Source organism: Octopus sinensis, linkage group LG1 (assembly GCF_006345805.1).
Source record: "Octopus sinensis linkage group LG1, ASM634580v1, whole genome shotgun sequence".
In the NCBI taxonomy this organism is placed as follows: Eukaryota; Metazoa; Mollusca; class Cephalopoda; order Octopoda; family Octopodidae; genus Octopus; species Octopus sinensis.
The window spans coordinates 113,165,750-113,188,609 of NC_042997.1; the positions used below are offsets into that span (position 1 = coordinate 113,165,750).

Here is a 22,860-nt window from a genome sequence, read left to right on the forward strand (position 1 = left end):
GTTACTCAAATATACTGCACTGGCCACTTTGAGTTATTTCAGGAGTGGTGGTGGCAGCAATAGTGATTGTTTATATTACCTTTTTAAATGTCAGACTAGAAGGGAAAAAAATCTCACAGGTAAATGTAAATGTGGAGTCTCTTGTCCACCAGTTTCAGCACAGCCCCTGTCTTCCCTTCTTTGTTACATGATGACATTATGCAAAATTGTGATTATAAGAAATCATAAACAATACCTTTTAAAAATTATTTCAGTTTATAGTCAAAGAATCAGACAAGATTTATTTAGTCTCTCAATTCAGCCACTCACTTTTCATAAAACGTACTGAATGGTAGCTCTCCACTCTCACTCTTCTCTTTGAGTGCCACTTGAAGTAGTTGAAGATTTAGCCAGAGAAAACAAAGAAACCTGTCTTTTATCTTTTACTTGTTTTAATGATTTGACTGTGGTCATGCTGGGGCTCCACCCTGAAGAATTTTAGTGGAATGAATTGACTCCAGGACTAAGTCTGGTACCTATTCTACTGGTCTCTTTTGCCAAACCGCTAAGTTATGGGGATGTAAACATACCAGCATCAGTTGTTAAGTGGTGGAGGTGGAGGGGACAAACACAGACACAAAGACACATACAAACACACCCATGCAAACACACACACACACATACAACAGGCTTATTTTAGTTTCTGTTTACCAAATCCACTCACAGAGCTTTGGTTGTTTTGAGCCTATAACAGAAGACACTTGCTCAAGGCGCTACACAGTGGGACTGAACCCTGAACTATGTGGTTGGGAAGCATACTTCTTACCACACAGTCACTATATGTGCCCATATCCTCAAACATTTTAATTGTGATCACAAACATTAAATGAAGCAATCCAAAATAAAACCAAAGCTGTAAAAAAATACAAAAAAAATGCCTTTGGTAGCTGGCAAACCATTGGTAAAAGACTTTCCCTATCTGAAGCAGGCTTGGTCTAAACAACAGTAGCAACATCATAAGTATGGCAATTCAGTGAAGGAGCCTCTACATGGTCTCTAAACCTTGAAATGACAGCCAACTTTCCCTCAAATCACACTATATCACCTATAAAGAATTCTCCAGAATTGGCATGCTATTAAAGAAAAGGCAATCTGATTGTCCAGGGACAAGCAGAAGACATGTGTTTCTATCTCAACAACTGTCATCAGCACAGCCATTGCTTGGTTTATATCCAACTGATGACAGAGAGAGAGAAAGAGTAAAGCTAAAAGAATTTATTCAATGTTATCGTTGACTGAATTAACAATTGTTTTATTTACAATTGTGACTGCATTTTAACCCTTATTTCCTGTTCATACATTTTACTGTTATACATAAGCATTCAATCTTACAGAACCTATCAGAGAGGGTGGAGTTGAACCCATAGACACAGCACACAAAAGTAAGGTTAATTTTATGAAGCAATACATTTCCTGTCAACCTGTAATCACCTTTCTGATATCAAACCTTTCATATGTGTTTGTGTGCATATAAATATATATATGTATATATATATAATATATATATATATATTTATGTATATCTGTAAATGTATGTTTGTATAGCAACTAGAAATCATAAAACAGAAGAAGCTGAAAGTAACAAAGAAAGGAGAAAACTGGTTTGGTCGATGGCAGCATGTTCAACAAGATGTTTATCTAATTGCCGTGTGTTTTGCCTTTGTATATTAAAATTGATTGAAGCAGCAGTCTGCAGACTCACCTGATATAAGACGTGGGGCTGGAGAGGATGATGGCAGCAACAAGGACTACAATACTGGTCACCTGGCAAAGAAATAAATAAAAAAACGTGAACAATTAACAGACAGCTTTATAACAACTTACTAATTAGAATGACGAGTGATGCGTGCAAAGCTGAGTAAATAAAATACAACAGGAAATAGATTAGAGATATAAATCATAAGAGGAATTTCCTTAAAGCTTCTATTGTTTCTTTCTACCTATTGCTTACTCTAGTATCTAGAGAGGGTCATTAGGCCAATAATAAACACACACACTGGTTCATTATCACTTCTTTATTAAAATCAGCTGGTTAGTTATTTAACCGGCTAATTGCCTGTTTGTTTAACCCTTTAGCATTCAGATTATTCTGTCAATTACAATGCTTATTTATTCACATTGTTTTGAATTAGAAGACCCCCTTTGGTCATGGATGACCATAGGATTGCACTTAGAAAGTTACCCTCCAAGGCACAAGTCTGGGCAAAGTTGTTTATGGAAGACCAGCAGTGACCCATTCGTACCAGCGTCCCCTCTCTATATCACCCATATGGCTTGTAAAAGGCACCCACTACACTCTCGGAGTGGTTAGCAGGAAGAGCATCCAGCTGTAGAAACCTTGTCAGATCAGACTGGAGCCTGGTTCAGCCTCCTGGCTTGCGAGTCCTCAGTCAAACCATCCAACCCATGCCAGCATGGAAAGCAGATTTTAAACAATGATGATGATATGTTTACATTATGTTTACATGTTAGCACGCCAGGTGAAATGCTTAGCGGTATTTCATTTGTCTTTATGCTCTGAGTTCAAATTCTGCCAAGCTCGACTTTGCCTTCTTCCTTTTGGGGTTGATAAATCAAGTACCAGTTGCGTACTGTGGTCGATCTAATCAACCGGTCCCCCCCCCCGCAAAATTTCAGGCCTAATGCCTAGAGTAGAGACAAATGTTTACATTATATATATATATATATATATATATATATGTGACCACGTGTATACCGTTGGCGATTTTTTTTCCTCTGTCTTCCCTTCTCTGGATCTTTCCTTCTCCTATGTTTCCGACGAAGAGCTCCACTCGAAATGTTAAACCCTCCTTCTTTCCTGAGCGTCCAATAATACTATATTTGTTCCACTTCCTTGTGTTGTTGTGTTTTTTTGTGCTTTCTTGTTTGGATTAACTATGTATGTGTGTGTGTATATATATATATACACTCACAAGCAAACTAGCTAGTCAAGAAAATATCTATAAGAGATGAAAGCAGTATTCCTACTGAACATGGCTGTTCCCTAGGAATCGATGATACTGCCATTTTAACCCCAGGAGGATACTTGCTCCAGCTGGTTATATAGTGCACTCTGCATTCAATATATATTGCAAGTGGAGAGAGAACTCCCTGCTATTTTAGCCTGGAAACCATCAGACTGTATGGTTTCAACAGTCTCCCCATTTGCAATATGTATCAAATGCAGAGTGCACTGCATAACTAGTTGGAGGAGGTGTCCTCCTGGGGTTAAAACAGTAGTATTGTTGGCTCCCAGGGAGCACCCGTGTTTAGATGGCATTAAACACTACACACACACTAGGGTCTGGCAAGCCAGGGGGTTGCACCTGGCTCCAATCTGATCTGGCAGTGTTTCTACAGCTGGATGTCCTTCCATAATGCCAACCACTCCAAGAATGTAGTAGGTTTTTTTATGTACCACCAGCACAGGAGCCAAATGGGGTGGGGTGGGGCTGATATCGACCATGTTTGGATGGTGCTTTTTACGTGTCACTGGCACGGGAGCCAGTCAGATGGCGCTGGTATCAGCCACATATGGATAGTGCTTTTTATGTGCCACCGGCACAGGAGCCAGTTGGGGCAAGGAGGCTGGCTTCGACCTCATTCAGATGGTGCTTTATATATATATATATAACTGAGACTCCTTTCGGTCATGACTGACCATGGGATTGCACCTAGAAAGTTACCCTCCCAGGCACAAGTCTGGGCAAGGTTGTTTTTTTTATGGAAGACCAGCAGTCGCCCATGTATACTGGCCTCCCCTCTCCATGCCACCAGTGTTATCCAAGGGAAAGGCAAAAGGGGCCAATACAGCTTCGTACCTGTGATGTTGCTACTCATTTCTACAGCTGAGTGAACTGGAGCAACATGCAGCCCGGTCTGGATTCAAGCTCAAAACCTCACAATCGTAAGCTTGACACTGTAACCACTGAGCCATGTGCCTTCACACACACACACACACACACACACACACACACACACACACACACACATGCACACACACATACACACACACATGTACATATGTATGTATGTATGTGTATAAATATATCACATACCATGCACCCTGAGATATTTTCTATCAGTGCTATTATCTCTTTCTCTCTCTCTTTGATCCTTTCTCTCTCACCTTATTTGCTACCAGTTATGCTATTTAAAACATTTGATGCAGCTAACTATCAAAGAAAAATCTCAAAGGAGTAATAGAATCTTAATTATGATAGAGGCAGCTGTGGTAGTAGTGGTGCCAGCAGTAATGAGAGTTGTGGGAGTAACAGTAGTGGTGGTGGTGGTGGTGGTTGTCGTTGTAGTAGTAGTAATTTTCGTTAGTAACATTCCATCAATAGTCATTCATATTATCAGTGTGTACAGCCTCCCCATCATGAAAACCTTTTATGTTTTGATATTCAGATTTATTCCTTTTACATATTGCCTTGTATAAGTGTTCTGGCCGTTAATACATTGTGGTGTACAGGTTGATGGTATCATGGTGGCAGTTTCAGACAGCTGCCTGTGGATGTTTGTCATATCTCTGGTGTTAATTTCATTGAAATTTGTCTCTTAGTCAGAGAAGGCAAACAAAAACCTTGCGGCAATTGTTAACTACTTAAAAAGGGGAAAATAACTTCAAGAAATTAAGAATTAATTTCACAGAAAAATTTACTTTGATTTCTATGGTGGTGGTGGTGGTGGTGGTGGTGGTAGGAATAGACAGTAGGTATTGTTGGTTTTAGGCCCTCAATGGAAAAAAGCCTGCGCTCTTAACTACTACACCATATGCCCATGGGCATATGGCGTAGTGATAATAATAGTAATAATAACATTGAAAAATACATTAGGAATGAGAACCCCAAGACACCTGATGAAGGCTGGAGGGTATATCAGCCGAAATGTGTTAACAAACAAGATGAGAACAAATATCCGTTGAATGTAAATAATGTAAATAAATATATATATTACTTATTACATAGACACAGACACTCATATGTTCCAGTTTTCATACTGTCTGATGATCATAAACATGAAATTTGAATAAGTTGATGTAAAATGGTAGCTGTCATAACCATAAATAACTCTTGTCACTTGGCATGGAGTTCTGTTTTGAACTTCTCACTTATTTCTAGGTACACTACACACATTCACACACACACACATTTGTGTGTGTGTATATATACATATGCAAGCACATATACACATGCACAATAGGCTTCTGTACAGTTTCTGTCAGTCAAATTTTTGTCGCAATGCATTTAACCCAAGGCTATGTTAGAAGACAGTTGCACAAAGTTCCAATGTGTGAATCGAACCTGGAACCCCCGTGACTACAAAGGCAGCTTCTTAACCACACAGCTGTGTCTACCTCCAAAGGCTAAGCTCTACCTAACAACATTACCCCCACCCACCCACAAACAACTTCACACTCTGACATGACTTCTTTTGTTTTGCCCCAGGATTAACAAACACAAAATGCTGAAACAAAGAAAGAAAACAAGTATGTCTCTCTTCTAAGTTATCATCTCATAATGACTACCATTTTGGTGCCTGTTGCCATGGTAACAGTTGGTCTTTTAACTAAAAGGCTAATTAAGCTAATTAAGAACATAGGAAATACAAACACATTCTGCTTGTTTTGTTTCTCCTGTGACTGCTTATTAGTTAATTAGTTAGGAAGAAAACAAAACTTTCATAATTTAATTAACGGATTCTCTCTCACACTTTATTGTTTTCTTTATAATACTAATAGTAATCTCTTGTTATGATGGGCAGAAGACCTGGAATCTTTCAGGGTGGGGGAACGGTGTAAGTGAATTACATTGATCCCCAGTATTTCACTGGTACTCATTGTATTGACCTCGAAACGATGAAAGGTGAAGTTAACTTCGGAGTTTGAACTCGGAATGTAAAGACAGATGAGATGCCATTAAGCATTTTGTAATAATAATAATAATAATAATAATAATAATAATAATAATAATAATAATAGGTATAATAATAATAATAATAATAATAATAATAATAATAATAATATAATAATAATAATAATAATAATAATAATTGGTATGATAAAAATATTCAGACAAATACATAACAAAAACACCAGGGCTTACAAATATATACAGCATACAGAAAATTGCACTACTTGGTACTGCACACATCCTATGCAAAACTCTTTTAATACAGTAACTATAAGAGTATCACAACAAAGCACAGCACATACCCAAGGCACACGGAGCTGCGCTTGGTAGTGAAGTGAAAGTACGCTATAAAAGTAAAACTATTGAATAATAATAATAGCACCCATTACACTCTCGGAGTGGTTGGTGTTAGGAAGAGCATCCAGCTGTAGAAACCTTGCCCTTGCCAGATTAGATTGGAACCTGGTGCAGCCCCTCAGCTTACCGGCCCTGGTCAAACTGTCCAACCCACACCAGTATGGACAATGGACAATGATGATGAGTCCTCTCAAGATTCCACTGGAGTCCACTCAAGATTCCACTGGGGTCCACTCAAAATTCCACTGGAGTCCACTCAAGATTCTACTGGAGTCCACTCAAGATTCCACTGGTGCATCTAGCTGTAGAAAGCAAACAAAAAACAGATGATGTAACATGGTGTGGTCCCTGGCCTTGCCAGTTCCCATCAAGCTGCCCAACCCATACCAGCAGGGAAAACAGACACTAAATGAAAACGACGACAACGATGATGAGCTTCTGCAGTGTGGGACGATGTTCTGTTCTCACCAAAATGATTTACACATAACGTCATGCTATGGTTCCTGACGTAAACATTGCACTATAAAACCAAGAACTCATTGAGAAAGAAAGCATGAAATACGAGCAGGAATTTCATGAGTGTAATGACGTCAGAGTTCCCCATAATATTTCCTTATGACGTCAGAACAGACACAAACTTTATTTAAAACATATAACAGCTTCTGTCGTTATACCCAAAGTATTTAATACTGACCCAAACGAACTTCTATTATACACCTCCTGACTATAGAGAGTGTATATTCCTTTTGGTTTAACTTTCAGTTACATTATACATACATTATGCATACATACACACATACATTTATACACACACACACAGATATATATATACACACATTGTACATCCATATATACACTCCAACATTATATATACATACACACATACACTTTATGTACATACATACAGACAAACACACACATATATATACAGACACACATATATATATACACATTATACATCCATATATACACTCATACATTATACAGACATGCACATATACATTTTATGTGCATACATACACACACACACACATATATATATATATGCGCACATATATTATGCATACATGTATAGATATATACATTATACATACATACACAGATATACACATACATTATGCATACATGTATACATATATACATTATACATACACATACATATACACACGCACATATATCCATATATATATACTCATACATTATACATACATACATACAATTTACACATGCACATATATACACACATTATACTTATATGTATACACATATACATTATACATACATGCACATATATACGCTCACACATATATTCATATATACACTCATAAAATATACATGCTTACACACATAGTTTACACACACACACATACATTATGCATACATATATATATATATATATGCATATATACATTATACATACATGCACACATACATAGACATCTGTATTCACATATACACATGTACGTGTATGTATATGTGTGTGTGTTTGTGTGCACCTATATGTGTTCACACATAGACTCACATATAAAGATTTACATGCATATATTATTATATATATATGCATGTATGTATAACCAGGTATATACATATGATCATCATCATTTTGTGATGATGATAAATTGGCATACACACACATCCATATATTATCATCATCATCATCATTATCATCGATTAACATCCGCTTTCCATGCTGGCATTGGTTGGATGGTTTGACTGAGAACTGGCAAGCCAGGAGGCTGCACCAGACTCCAATCTGATCTGAAAAGGTTTCTACAGCTGGATGCCCTTCCTAACGCCAACCATTCTGAGAGCGTAGTGGGTGCTTTTTACGTACTACAGACACAGGAGCCAGTCAGGGAGTTCTGGCACCGGCCATGTTTGGATGGTGCTTTTTATGTGCCACTGAAACGGGAGCCAGTCAGGTGGTACTGGCATCAATCATGTTCAGATAGTGCCTTTTACATGTCACTGGCACAGGAGCCAATCAAGAGGTACTGGCATCGATCATGTTTGGATTATGCTTTTTATGTGCCACTGGCATGGGAGCCAGTCAGGGGGCACTGGCACTGGCCACGTTTGGATGGTGCTTTTTACATGCCATATGATATGTATATATATATATATATATATATATAACCCATGCTAGCATGGAAAGCGGATGTCAAACGATGATGATGATAATACACACACACACATATATATATTCATGTGCACCCACAAGTATACACATACATAAAGATGATTGTATATAAGCAGATATAGTGCAACAGAATAGAAATAAGCTGCAGTTATTTCTAAACACACACAGATACATATGTGTAAAGATATCTACACCCATGCATAAATGAAAGTACATAAGCCTGCAGACACACATACACACACACACGTGCCCTATTACAAGGAAGCAGTCTTTACAATGATTATCTACTTAAAATCTAGTTATGCAAAACTGAACTGCAGTGGTTTACTTAACCAACTTCTGTATTCTCCTATAGTCTTATCCCTCCCTCCCTCCATTCATCCATCCCCTGCACCCTCTCTCTCTCTCTCTCTCTTATTTCCTTCTATACACAAACACACACACATTATCTCTCTCTCTCTCTCTCTCTCTCTCTCTCTCTCTATATATATATATATATATATATATATAGGTAGATAACCAAGGTTGGTCATGTGCCTTGAGCCGAGAAATAAAATATTTTATACCATTCAAATAAATCCCAACCTTTTGCTTCTTTCTCTCTCTCTCTCTCTCTCTCTATATATATATATATATATATGTATCTGTCTATCTTTCTATCTGTCTTTCTATTCATCCATCTGTCCGTTCATCTATCTATCTATCTATCTATCTGTCTATCTACCTATCTACCTACCTACCTATCTACCTTTCTATCTCTCTATCTATCTATCTATCTATCTATCTATCTATCTATCTATCTAGCTATCTATCTATCTATCTATCTATCTATCTATCTATTTATTTATGTATCTATCTACCTACCTACCTACCTACCTACATACCTACCTACCTATCTATCTACCTTTCTATTTATCCATCCAAATACTTATCTATCTGTCTGTCATTCTATCCATCCACCCACCCATCTGACCACTTGCGTATCTATGTGAGTGTGTGTATATATTATACAGACATGCATACAACCGTATAGGTGTTTGTGTGTGTGATAGTAAATATATATATATATATATATATATATGTATGTATGTATGTGTATATATATATGTATGTATGTATGTATGTATGTATGTATGTATGTATGTATGTATGTATATATATATGTATATATATATATATGTTATATATGTATGTATGTATATATATATATATATATATATATATATATGTATATATATAAATATATGTATATAATTGTATGTATATATATATATGTATATATATATATGTATATGTATGTATATATATATATATATATAATATATATATATATATAATATATATATATATATATATATATATATATATGTATATATATATAGGCATGCATGCATATAGGGGTTGGTGTACATGTATGTTGAAATTTAGTTGCAGTATCATATTTCTTTTACTCCATAAGCTTACACACTCACGCAAATACAAAATACACATGTGCTCATGCACAAACACATGCAGGTACATGTGTGCATTCATGTACACACAAACACACATGTACACACACGTGCACACACACGCACACACAAATACACGTACACATACACACATGCACACACACAAGTGCACTGATATGGATAAAAGATAATAGCTTCAGAAATTCCTTAAATGACTTTCTATCTTACTAATTATGTTTGGACGAGATCCAGGTGGAAATAATGGCCATTATAAAATAGCCATAGGTATATAATAGAGCTTCTTAATATAGATATTGCCCTAAATTAATATTGTAGCAGTGCAGTTAGGGTTTACCATATTCTCTTTGTGTGCTTTGACTGTTGGAACTGGCTGGATATTGGATTATATTTAAACTTTGTCTAGAAGGTTTTATCAATACATTTCTATTATTTAAGAGATGAGGAATTCATCATCATCATCATTGTTTAACGTCCGCTTTTCATGCTAGCATGGGTTGGACGGTTCAACCGGGGTCTGGGAAGCCAGGAGGCTGCACCAGGTTCCAGTCTGATCTGGCAGAGTTTCTACAGCTGGATGCCCTTTCTAATGCCAACCACTCTGAGAGTGTAGTGGGTGCTTTTACGTGGTGCCACTGGCACGAGGCCCAGTCAGGTGTTACTGGCAATGGCCATGCTCAAATGGTGTTTTTTACGTGCCACCTGCACAAGAGCCAGTCCAGCAGCACTGGCAACGATGTACATTATTTACATTATTTACATTTGGCGGATATCTGTCTTCATCTTGTTTGTTGTTAACAATGTTTCGGCTGTTATACCCTCCAGCCTTCATCTGGTGTCTTTGGGAAATTTTGAACCTGGGTTCTCATTCCTAAGGTATTTTCCAATGTTGCTATTATTATTATTATTATTCAGGTCACTGGTTAAGAGCGCGGGCTACTAACCCCAAGATTCTGAGTTCAATTCCTGGCAGTGACCTGAATAATAATAACAACAACAACATCGGAAAAATACCTTTTTTTACCTTTTTTAAAATTAAATGAAATTTAATAGTATCTTAGAATGTCGAATGGAATAAAAAAAATTATTTTTAAGCATTTGTGTACATTTAAATTAATTAAATATTATTTTACAGAATAATAGAATTAAAATTTCTTTGATTAAAACCCTTTCTAACATGGAAGTATCCAAAGAGCAATTGAAGCACATAATGCTTTATGAGTACAAAAAATGAAACTCTGCAGCCAAAGTGACTCGAAACACACACTTAGTTTATGGGAAAGAATACTTGAATGAAAGAACTTGCAGAAGATGGTTTGCAAAATTCAGAAGTGGAGATTTCAGCCTTGAAAATGAATATCGAACAGGACATCCAGTTGAGTTTGATGATAAGCTCCTTGAGGTATTGAAGAAAATCCTGCATTATCAGTTGAAGAATTGGCAATAAAGTTTCGTTCAAACCATAAAACTGTTCATCTTCAACAACTTGGAAAGGTTCCTAAACTTGGAAAATGGGTGCCTCATGAATTGTCTGAAAGCAACTGCAAATCCCGAGTTGACATCTGCTTTTCTCTCCATTCTCGTGAACTCATTTCATCTTTTTTGGATAGACTTGTGACTAGTGACAAAAAATGAATCTTCTATCAAAATGTTAAACGTTGTAAACAGCGGCTTGGTAAAAGGGAAAAAGCTCAACCACAACTGGAAAGGGAACTTCGTGGGGAAAAAGGTTCTTCTCTCTATCTGGTGGGATTGCAAAGGAGTAATTCACTTTGAATTTTTACCACCTAATGCAACAATCAATGCTCAAGTCTACTGTCAGCAATTAGAGCATTTGAACCAAGCTTTGAAGAAAAAAAGAGACCCGCTTTAGTGAATCGAAAAGGAGTGATGTTTTATCAGGACAATGCACGACCCCACACTGCAAAGATCACATCACAGAAGATCGAAGAGCTTGGTTGGGAAAAAATTCCTCATCCACCTTATTCTTCTGACGTTGCTCCTTCAGGCTACCATTTGTTTCGTAGTTTACAGAATCATTTGGCGGACATAACTTTCGCAAGCCAGGAGGAGGTCGAAACTGACATTTCAGAGTTCTTCACTTTGAAACCAAAAGAGTTTTACATTGATGGGATTAAAAAGCTTGTAAATAGATGGAAGGAAGTCATAGATAATCAGGGAAAGTACATTGATGATTAAATTTCAATTAAATATAACATTTGATCACTTGTTTTCTTTATTCAAAATTCAGACAGAACTTATGGGATGACCTGATATATTTCTGCCTGTCTGTCTGCCTGTCTTTCTCTCTCTCTAAATCTCTGTCTATCTCTCTTTCTCTTTATCTGTCTGTCTGCTTCTGTCTGTCTCTGTCTGTCTCTGTTTGTCTGTCTGTCTGTCTCTCTTTCTCTCTCCCTCTCCCTCTCTGTCTTTCTTTTCCAGTTTCTAGTGAAGGTGCGTGGTTTAGTGGATAAAGTGCTGCACTCTCATTCATAAGATCATGCTTCTGATCCCCGTGCTGGGCAGTGTGTTGCCTTCTTCAGCACGACACTTCATTTCACATTACTCCAGTCCACTGAGCTGTAAATAGGTTCCAGCAATAATTGGGAAGTTAACCCTGTGAAGGACTCACATCCCATTCAGGGGATGGGGTGTGTTGTAAACTCTGTCACTTCTATGCAATGGAAATTGGATTATGTTTCTGTCTCGCGAGTTCTGGGACTTGGGACAGATCTAAGTTCGAGTTACAGCTTCTATATGTGGCCTGTAGGTACATTATGGCCAAATGGTTAAGAAGTTCGCTTTGCAGCTATGAGGTCCTGGGTTCTATCCCCTGCATGGCATCCCAGCAAATGTCATTTTCTATAACCTTGGGTCAACCAACACTTTGTGAATGAAACAATTTAGGCAAAGCTATATAGAAACCTGCCAGGTGGATTGTACGTGTATTTGAAAAGGTACAGCCTTGTCACAAACTGTCTCATAGTGATTCTGCCTCAGAATTAGGTCACAAGCATGCATGTCTATGGAATACTCAGCCACTTACACATTAATTCAGGAGCAGATAATTCAGCTGATTGAACAAATGAATCCACATTGTTGATTGATGGTGACTAATCACTATGGCTCATGTCAAGAAAAATCGTTTTCGTTCTGCCTCAGCTGTCTGTGGAATATTCAGCCATTTACACATTAATTCAGGAGCAGGTAATTCAGTTGATCAAACCATGTAATCCTCTCTGCCACCTGATGGAAACCCGCCGCCATGTGTGACTCATCTCAAGAAAAGTTTTATTCATTTTGTCTCAGCTTCTCTCATCATGTGACCTATAATCTTCGATGCCTTTCCCATAATGACCATCAAGGATGTGGTTTCAAACAGACATAGCTGTAAGGCTGTAATCTTCTTAATTTATTTTTAATTTCTCCCATTTTACTCATAAAATCTTGGTTTCCTCTCTAGCATCAATATTCTTACAAAGTGAGTTAGCTGTGTCGTATGCCTTTCTTTCTTTCTGAAAAATGGCTGTCAAATCTGTGTTCCGGTTACAGATTATATAATCTGATGCTGCCCTCTCTTATTCAGTTGATTCGCCTATCAAATAGCTATTTAATTACATATCAAATGTGTTGAAAAGGCAAAATTACATCCTTCATTTCAAATAAAACAAGCCACTAAAGTTTGAAGTGAAGGAAATAACGAAAGAAAATTGAACAAATAAAAACTAAGACAAACGCTCTAAAGTGTTAAGTTGGAAGATTGACTTGTTCCTTTCCTGTCACGACACACTGGAAAATTGATTCAGTAGGTATCAATTAAATTTGAGTATTGTTGTAGCATGCTGGTAAAACCACAGCTACTTAGACTTGTTATCAAAATAATCTTCTTCAGCACTCAACATAAAACCTTGTTATCTATGTTTTGAAGTTGGTAACCAATCATGTCAGCTAGAATCACATTATCTACTAAAACAGAATATAAAGGCATAAAGCACCGTGGACCGGCGTTAAGTTCTTTATTTTCATCTACGTACATTAATTTCATGCGCAGTTTTAAAATCATTGAACAGGTGAATGAGCTGATAAAATTCTTGATTTCAACTCTTATAAATTCCAGTGTATGTTTGCAGGTGTATACTGCTTTTGTTTATCAGAGAACAAGAAAGTTCCAGTTGCCAACTACGCAAATCAAATGATGTGTTAAAGAAAAAACACCGAGCCAACAACAATAACAACAGCATCAACAATGACATGTCTAGCATAAAACCCATGTCTCACTCTCAAACACTCCCTCCAAATAAATTGAGGGTGGAGGGGGCTTTCTACTGCTCATTACCTATTTCTTTATTACCCACAAGGGGCTAAACATAGAGGGGACAAACACGGACAGACAAACGGATTAAGTCGATTACATCAACCCCACTACGTAACTGGTACTTAATTTATCGACCCCGAAAGGATGAAAGGCAAAGACAACCTCGGCAGAATTTGAACTCAGAACGTAGCGACAGATGAAATACTGCTAAGCATTTCACCCGGCGTCCTGACGTTTCTGCCAGCTCTCTGCCTTTTTACCTGTCTCATTACCTGTCTTGCAAGGTATTTGGCAACTTGACTGGTGCTGCTGGCATGAAAAAAAGCAACCAATACACATTATAAAAAGATTAGTATTAGGAAGGGTATCCAGCCATAGAAACCATGTCAGTGCAGACATTGGGGCTCATGGCAGCCCTGTGGCTCATTGGGAACTTGTCAAAATGTCTAATGCATACCAGAATGGAAAATGGACATAAAATGATGATGGTGATAAGGACAAGGGCTCAGAAATACAGAGGGGTTTTGAACAACAGTTGTTAAGATGTTCATGAGTTTCTGGAAGGGTTAGTAGTGATGTGAAATGAAAGCAATTTGCAAGACTCAACTCCTTAGGAACTTACTTCTAACCCCCTAAAACAGTGGTTCTCAACTGTGGACCCCTTTTTCTGTAATTGACTTGTGTTTTACTTCTTTTGGTGCAGTTCTCCCCTAAAAAAAAAGATCCAGGGTTTGGACTTGACCCAGATATTAAAAAGATTGAGAATCACTGCTATATACTCTCAGTATAACTAATGATTTCTGAGTTAACACCAGTATATAACTGGTATTTCAGTTTTTGACTCCTGAAAGCATGACAAAGTTGATCTCAGCCTATGTTAAAAAACAAACAAACAAAGAAAAAACAAAGATTAAAAATGCCATTTTTTTATATTTGCAAAACCGTTATTGTCTCTGCAGCATCTGGTTGTTATTGGAGATGGACTAGCAGAATCGTTAGCATAATGAACGAAATGCTTTTGGTGAAATGCTTAGCAGTATTTCGTCTGCGATTATGTTCAGAGTTCAAATTCCGCCGAGGTCGACTTTGCCTTTCATCCTTTCGGCGTCGATTAAATAAGTACCAGTTACGCACTGGGATCGATATAATCGACTTAATCTGTGTGTCTGTCCTTGTTTGTCCCCTCTGTGTTTAGCCCCTTGTGGGTAGTAAAGAAATAGGTATTTCTTCTGGCTTTACATTCTTAGTTCAAATGCTGGTGAGGGCAACTTTGCCTTTCCTCTTCTTGTGGTCAATAAAATAAGTATCAGTCAAATACTGGAGTCCACATAACTGACCAGCCTCCGCCCCACAAGATTTCAGGCCTTGTGCCTATAGTAGAAAGGGTTAATAACTTTACCCTTTATGTTAATAAAAATAGGTGAAAAAAATGTATACATAGACTGAGATACGGTGGTGTTCACATAAGCACATACATGTGTATGCTCATACTTATGCATATGCTTGCAAGTAAAGTGTACGCTTACTCTTCTGCACAAAGACATTGAAAAAATTACAAAGAAGAGAAAATTGAAATGACTGAAAGTGGATGGTATTAGCATAATATAGTAAAGCTTTCAGTGAAAGTGGAGGTAGGACGTATAATATGGCCGTATTGATGCCAAAACAATATAACATGAGAAAACAATGGAAATAAATACAGTTTTGTTGTTGGCTTTTTAAGCTGTTAAGCAGAGAAGAATACAAATCTTGGAGATTAAATATATGACATTGAACGACTTGTAAAAAAAGAGGAATGTAATTTAATCTAATTAGAAGACAAAGTGAGGAAGGAAAATGGACGAAAATAAACAGAAATTGTTGTGGTGTTACTACTTAAAAGATATTTCACTTTATAAATCAGTATTTCACACTTATGTTATTACTACTATTTCTTCTTAACGTTCTCTCATTTATCGTCTGACACCATTGTTACTCTTTTTTATGTTCACCTGTCTGTCTTTTTGCTCTCTCACCCACCACCACCCATATAGTCTGTCATTTGTGTCTGAATGTTGTCTTGTTTCTTCCTTTCTTAATTCTTGCTAACAGCAATTTCTTTTCTTGTTTTGCATTTCTGATCTTACATAGTCTCATGAATCATCTTGTATCTCTTTTCATATGTTGTTTAAGTAACAGGTGACAAAGTACTTCATTCTTGTTGTAGATTTATTATCATTATTATTATTATTATTATTATTATTATTATTATTATTATTATTATTACTTACATTATTCTTGCTTTGTTTTATCTGAGCTGTTCCAAGTCTCACCCAGAGACTTCAAGTAATAGCAAATTGGATGTTTTACAGTGGGTGTTATTTATGATTAGCAATGATATATTACAGGAGGAGACCAGAATCTGATAACAAAGATTCTGTTAAATTTGTAATATTTCACTTTTAAAGGAGTTTTAAGAGAATCTGGTATTTTCAAGTTGACAATGTTTTCCTTTGGATGTGGATAGTAGCCATGAAAATAATTTTTTGTAGTTCTGATGGCTTGGAGTCTTCTGGTATTTGGACACAGTGTTTAAGAGTGCCAGTGGTATTGTGACCAAAGCGCTGATGATCACGGGTACAATTGTTGTTCTTAGATGTCACAATTTTGAAGAACTCTTTTTCAAGATCTTTATATTTACTAAACTTTTCAAATGATTTTACAGATGTGGTGCAATCTGTTGAGAATAACATATCTATGTGCAGACATGTTTTGTCAACATGATTTTCTTTCACAATATCTGGTTCGTTGGCCTGAATCAGTTTGAGTAGAAAAGTCCCAAATAATAGTAATAACTTTATTTTTAACTACTTTTGCAGGCTTATCTTCCCATCGGTTCTTCTCAAATGGGAATCCAGGCTTATGGCATATTCTCCTGTGCAATTATTGCCCAGGTCTATCATAGCAATTAATATATTCATTTGAGGCTAACAGAAAGCATCCAGAGATGAAGTGATCAATTGTTTCTCTGGTTGCATCCCAAAAGCAGCGAGCAGAATCAGCACCATTTTAAAGAATTCTTGCTTAGTAGTTTCTGATTGGCAGACACTGATCCCGAGCTACAATAATGAAGCCCTCTGTTTCTGTGATAGCATGTTGTCAACTCAATATGACAGTCCCATGAAAGGGAAGAATGCTACTGTTATTTAGCCCCAGGAAACACCATTTCCTATTGGACTTGACACATTTCCTGTGTCCTTATGATTTCAAAGTGGAGATAAGTACCTCCACCTAGCAAAGCCAGCATCCAGAGACTAGTTTCAGAGCCATTGCTCATCATCAGTCTGGAGTAGCATGGCTTGCTAGCTGTTGATGCCTATCCACCTTTGAAAACATATATTTCAAGTGAAATGATTTCACTGATTTTTGAAAATAGAAATAATATATTTCTAAATCTCTCAGAGAGATTTATGCAGTAGCCAAACAGTGATGGATCATATTTGTATCTACATCAAGATTGCTGACCCTTATAGAGTGTAAAACTGCAAAGCCCTACTTTTCCATCTCTTTCACAGTTCTGTGATTCTATTTGATTTAGTTTTTGTTTTGTTGGTGCAGTCGGTTCTTCTCTTTCATCCAGTTGCATTTCAATCTTGTTGATTTTTAAAATTATTTACTAATTTTTGCTTCTTCTAATCTTGAATACATTGTGTTGGAACTTTCACACTTGCAGACTAATTTAAGCATCCAGTCATTGGTGTTCTTTAGATAAGTGTCTGTCCCTGTGGTCGCTGTCTTTAGAAACAGGAGTAACTGCATCAGTCTACATCCTCCAACTTTTTGTGGGATGTAGACGTTATCTATATCTGCATTGTTATTATCATTATTATCATTATTATTATTATTATTATTATTATTATTATTATTATTATTATTATTGAGTGAGAGAACAGTGCATGCCATCAAAATGACACTGGGGTTAAATATACGAAGCCCAGTATACCCATCATGACAACCTTTCTGATAAGGGTACACCAGGCACCATATGAGCATGACATGGTGATCTTGTATCAAGATAAACAGCACATGACATTGCAGGTGGGGGCCCAGTTAGAATTTTCTTCAGTTTGAGTAGCCCATCCCACTCAAAAGGTCCCTGAATAAAGGTTGTTTAAGGATGATGAACAAAACACCCATGTTTTCAGAGGTGAATTATTCAAATCCCATAGAATCCCTCTCAACACATGGCTATGAAGCTCCCCCACAACTTCTGCTCATGATCAGAGATGCACATATCGTCAGCCACTAAGGGACATGGTCAACTGGTTAAGGTCAAACAACTGACAAGCAAATCTGTAGTATTGAACAGAATATTTGCTGTAGCCCATCTTTTATACCAAGACAAAACAATGTACATGATAACACTTCCATTCAGTTAAGATCAGCTGCCAAGAGAGCCACTGTCTGGTACTGCATCAGGGCATTTATTATTATTATTATTCAGTAGTTTTATTTTTATTTTTATAGCGTGCTTTCACTTCACTACCGAGCGCAGCTCTGTGTGCCTTGGGTATGTGCTGTGATTTGTTGTGATGCTCTGATGGTTATTGTATGGAAAGTGTTCTGCGTAGGATGTGTGCAGTGCCTAGTAGTGCAATTTTCTGTATGTTATATGTGTTTGTAAGTCCTGGTGTTTTTGTTATGTATTTGTCTGAATATTTTTTTATCATGCCTAATGCACCTACTATGATAGGAATTGTTTCTGTTTTCAGATTCCACATTCTAGTTACCTCTATTTCCAGGTCTTTGTATTTTGAGAGTTTCTCCATTTCTTTTAGAGACACGTTGTCATCTGCCGGTACTGATACATCAATTAGAAAGCATTTTTTTTCTTCATGGTCTCTGACAACTATATCTGGTCTGTTGGCCTTAATTTCTCTATCTGTGTGTATCGGCATATCCCAGAGTATGGTTGCTTTCTCGTTTTCTGTGACCTTTTCTGGTGTGTGCCTATACCATCTTTTTTCTGTTGTTATTCCATAATGTTGGCATAGCTTCCAATGTATGTAAGTTCCAACTCTGTCGTGTCTGTGAATATATTCCTTCTTAGCCAGGACTGGGCAGCTAGAGATAATATGATTTATTGTTTCTTGTCCATCTCCACATATTCTGCAGTTACTTGTAATATTTCTTTTCATTACATGTTTTTGGTAATTTCTGGTGGGGAGGCTTTGGTCTTGTGCTGCAATTAAAAATCCCTCTGTTTCTGCTTTGAGTCCTGAGCTTCTCAACCATTGCTGGGATTTTTCTTTGTCTATTTCTTTTGTGTTTAGTTTAGTCCAGTATTTACCATGAAGGGGCTTTTCTTGCCATCGTTTTATCATGGTTCGTTGCTGTTCTATTTTTAGTTTGGATTTCATTTTTTTATAGCTTTTGTTGTTTCTTCATCTTCTTCTTCTTCTTCTTCATGTTTATTAGGTGGTATGATTTCTTGTTTGTATTTGTCAGCTTCCTTAAATACTGAGAACAGTTTTTTGTTTTGCTCGTGTTTTGCCGCTATCTGGATCAGTTTTCCTTCCTTCTGAAGTAGATATTTTTGCAGTCCTATGGTGGTTATTTTATAGTAGTTTTCCAGTTGTATAAGGCCTCTACCACCTTCTATACGTTGTATATATAGTCTTTCTATGTCAGATTTTGGGTGATGCATCCTAGATCCTGTCATTATTTTTCTTGTTTTCCTGTCTATTTTGGTCAGTTCATTTCGTGTCCAGTTAAGGATATTGTAGCTGTAACTTATAACTGGGACAGCTAAAGTGTTGATACCTATTATCTTGTTTTTAGCATTGAGCTCTGTGTTTAGTATTGATCTAACTCGTCTATAATATTCTTTTTTTATTTTCTCTTTCATTTGTGTGTGTTGTGTCTTATCTAGTTCATGGATTCCTAACTATTTGTAAGTTTGGCTTTGGTCTAATTCTTTTATTTCATTTGCTTCATCTAGTGTGATGTTGTTACTCTTAACTAGTTTTCCTCTTTTCATGGTTACTTTGGCGCATTTTTCTAATCCAAATTTCATATCTATTTCTTTGGTAAATCCATGAACTGTCTTTAATAGTGTTTCCAGCTGTTTGTCATTTGCAGCGTATAGTTTTAGGTCATCCATATATAAAAGGTGGCTGATCGTTTTGCCGTAACATTTATATCCGCATCCAGTTCTATTTAGCATATCAGATAGAGTGACAGTGCCAAGCAGAAAAGGAGTGGAGAGAGCGTATCTCCCTGGAATATTCCTCTTCTAATGGGGATGTCTTTGGTTTTCATGAGTCCCTCTTTTGTTTGGAGGTGTAGGACTGTTTGCCACTTATTCATAGAGTGCTCTATGAATTTTATGATTGTTGGTGCTACTTTGTTAATGGCTAGTGTTTCGAGGATCCATGTGTGGGGGATGCTATCAAACGCCTTTTTGTAGTCAATCCAGGCCATACTGAGGCCTTTCTTCTTTCTGTGGCTGTCTTCAGTTATGGCTTTATTAATCATTAGTTGATCTTTACAGCCATATGAGCCTTTGCGGCACCCTTTCTGCTCTTCTGGGAACAGTTTGTTTTCGTCCAGGTGCTTGCTCAGCCTTTGTGATATCACTGCAGTAAATGCCTTGAACATAGTAGGGAGGCAGGTTATTGGTCTGTAGTTTTCTGGTTTTTCTGTTTCATTTGATTTGGGAATTAAGATGGTTTTCCCCTTCGTGAGCCATTCAGGCATTGTCTCTGGCTCTGCTAGTACGTTGTTAAAGTTTTCAGCCAGCTTTTTGTGCATTCCTGTTAGATATTTCAACCAGAAGTTGGGGATCTTGTCATGCCCAGGTGCCTTCCAGTTGCTTAGTCTTTGCAGTGCCTGGGTGACCTCTTCAGTTGTTATGGGGGTCCAAGTTTGTTCAGATGCCGAGTTTGTTATTTTGATACTCCTTTTTTTTGGTGGTTCGTTCGCCGACCATATTTCTCCCCAGAATTCTTCCAATTCTTCTGCCGTTGGTGTTGCAGTGACTTCTATTTTATTTTTGCCCAGTTCTTGGTAGAACTTTTTGGGGTCGGAGTTGAACTTTTTGTTCTGTTCAAAGAAGCGTTGGCGTTTCTCGTACCGGCGGATTCTTTGAGCTTCGGCAAGGATATCTTACTTCAGCTTTTCTTTTATCTCCGGCAAATCTTTTTCTGTGGTGTTATATTTGCGGAGCATTTTTGTTCTCTTTTTGTTGCTCAGTAGCGTTGCTTGTTTGCTGATTTCATTAAGAATCGACAGGTCTTTTCTAATTTTTTTTATTTTGTTTTGGATGTTATTTATCCACAGGGTTTGTTTGGGTGGTGGTACTATGGTTTGGGCGGGGTTGGGTGAGTATCCAGCTTCTTTTGTGGCTGCAGTGGCTGCTGCGTATATCAAGTCATTTAGTTCAGTGATATCACTTTTTTTTGTTTCAGTGGCTAGTTCAGTGACGGCTAGGTTTATGTTGTTTATAATTGGTGTTGTTATTGCGTTTATTTTTATTCTTGGGAGGTATGGTCGGTGGTCCATTTTGAGCTCTGTGGTTTTTAGTTCTTTGATTATTTTATTTTTTATATTATCATAATCATTAGGCTCCCCTTCGTTGTTTACATCGTGTTTGTTGGGAATGTTGCGTTTGTCTTCGTGTTTTGCAGTTTCAGTGTTTATATTATTGGGCATTGTTGTGTGGCTTCTATCTACATTTTCCTGGTGTATGTTTTCTTTTAGGTGTTCTATTTCTATTTCTGATATTTTTTTTGTGTTGAGAATGTATCTTCGTACGTTAGCTAATTTATTAGGGTTCATTGCTGTATCCAAGTCTAAATCTCTATTATTTTCCTTCCATATTTTATATGTATGTGTTGTTGTATTTTCATTATTGTTGTTGTTGTATTTTATTATTATTATTATTATTATTATTATTATTATTATTATTATTATTATTATTATTATTATTGTTGTTGTTGTTGTTGTTAATATTATTATTATTATTATTATTATTATTATTATTATTATTATTACTACTACTACTACTACTACTATTGGTGGTGAGCCAGCAGATTCATTAGCATGCTGGATGAAATGTTTAGCAATATTTCACCTGTCGCTATGTTCTGAGTTCAAATTCCGCCAAGGTCGACTTTGTCTTTCATCTTTCTGGGGTCGATAAAATTAGTACCAGTTGAACACTAGGATCGATATACTTGACTCATCCACTTCCCTGAAATTGTTGGCCTTGTGCCAAAATTTGAAATTATCCTTATTATGCTGCTGATGATGTAATGTCTCCTGAGGATTGAGAGATTAAGAGTGCATGGAAACTCCAACTAACAACGTCTGTGTGGTGTTAAAGCCATAATGATATTTTTTAGGCAGCTGATGAAGGGATGTGTACATTTCTATTTGTATGTGAGGTTGACTATGAACATTTCATATCTTGTGTTCTCATTGTTTCGGAGTTGTTCTTCACTGAGATTCTAGTTTTAGGGAGTTTATAGTTTATGGAAGTCCCACTACATGTTATCTTGTGCAAGTGTTTTCTGCTATAACCCCAGACCAACCAATGTTTTCAGAGCGGATTTGATAGAGGGAAACAGATGGAAGCCTGTGGTG

At 36.9% G+C, this 22,860-nt stretch overlaps 1 protein-coding gene across 1 annotated transcript in view; it reads right to left on the reverse strand.

Annotated features, from left to right (window-relative positions):
• LOC115210628 overlaps window positions 1-22,860 on the reverse strand; it is a 79,928-nt gene that overhangs the window by 22,844 nt on the left and 34,224 nt on the right. The window contains exon 2 of the mRNA XM_029779269.2: window positions 1,742-1,803. Coding sequence (XP_029635129.1) covers window positions 1,742-1,803 — 62 coding nt within the window. The remainder of the gene's footprint in view (window positions 1-1,741; window positions 1,804-22,860) is intronic.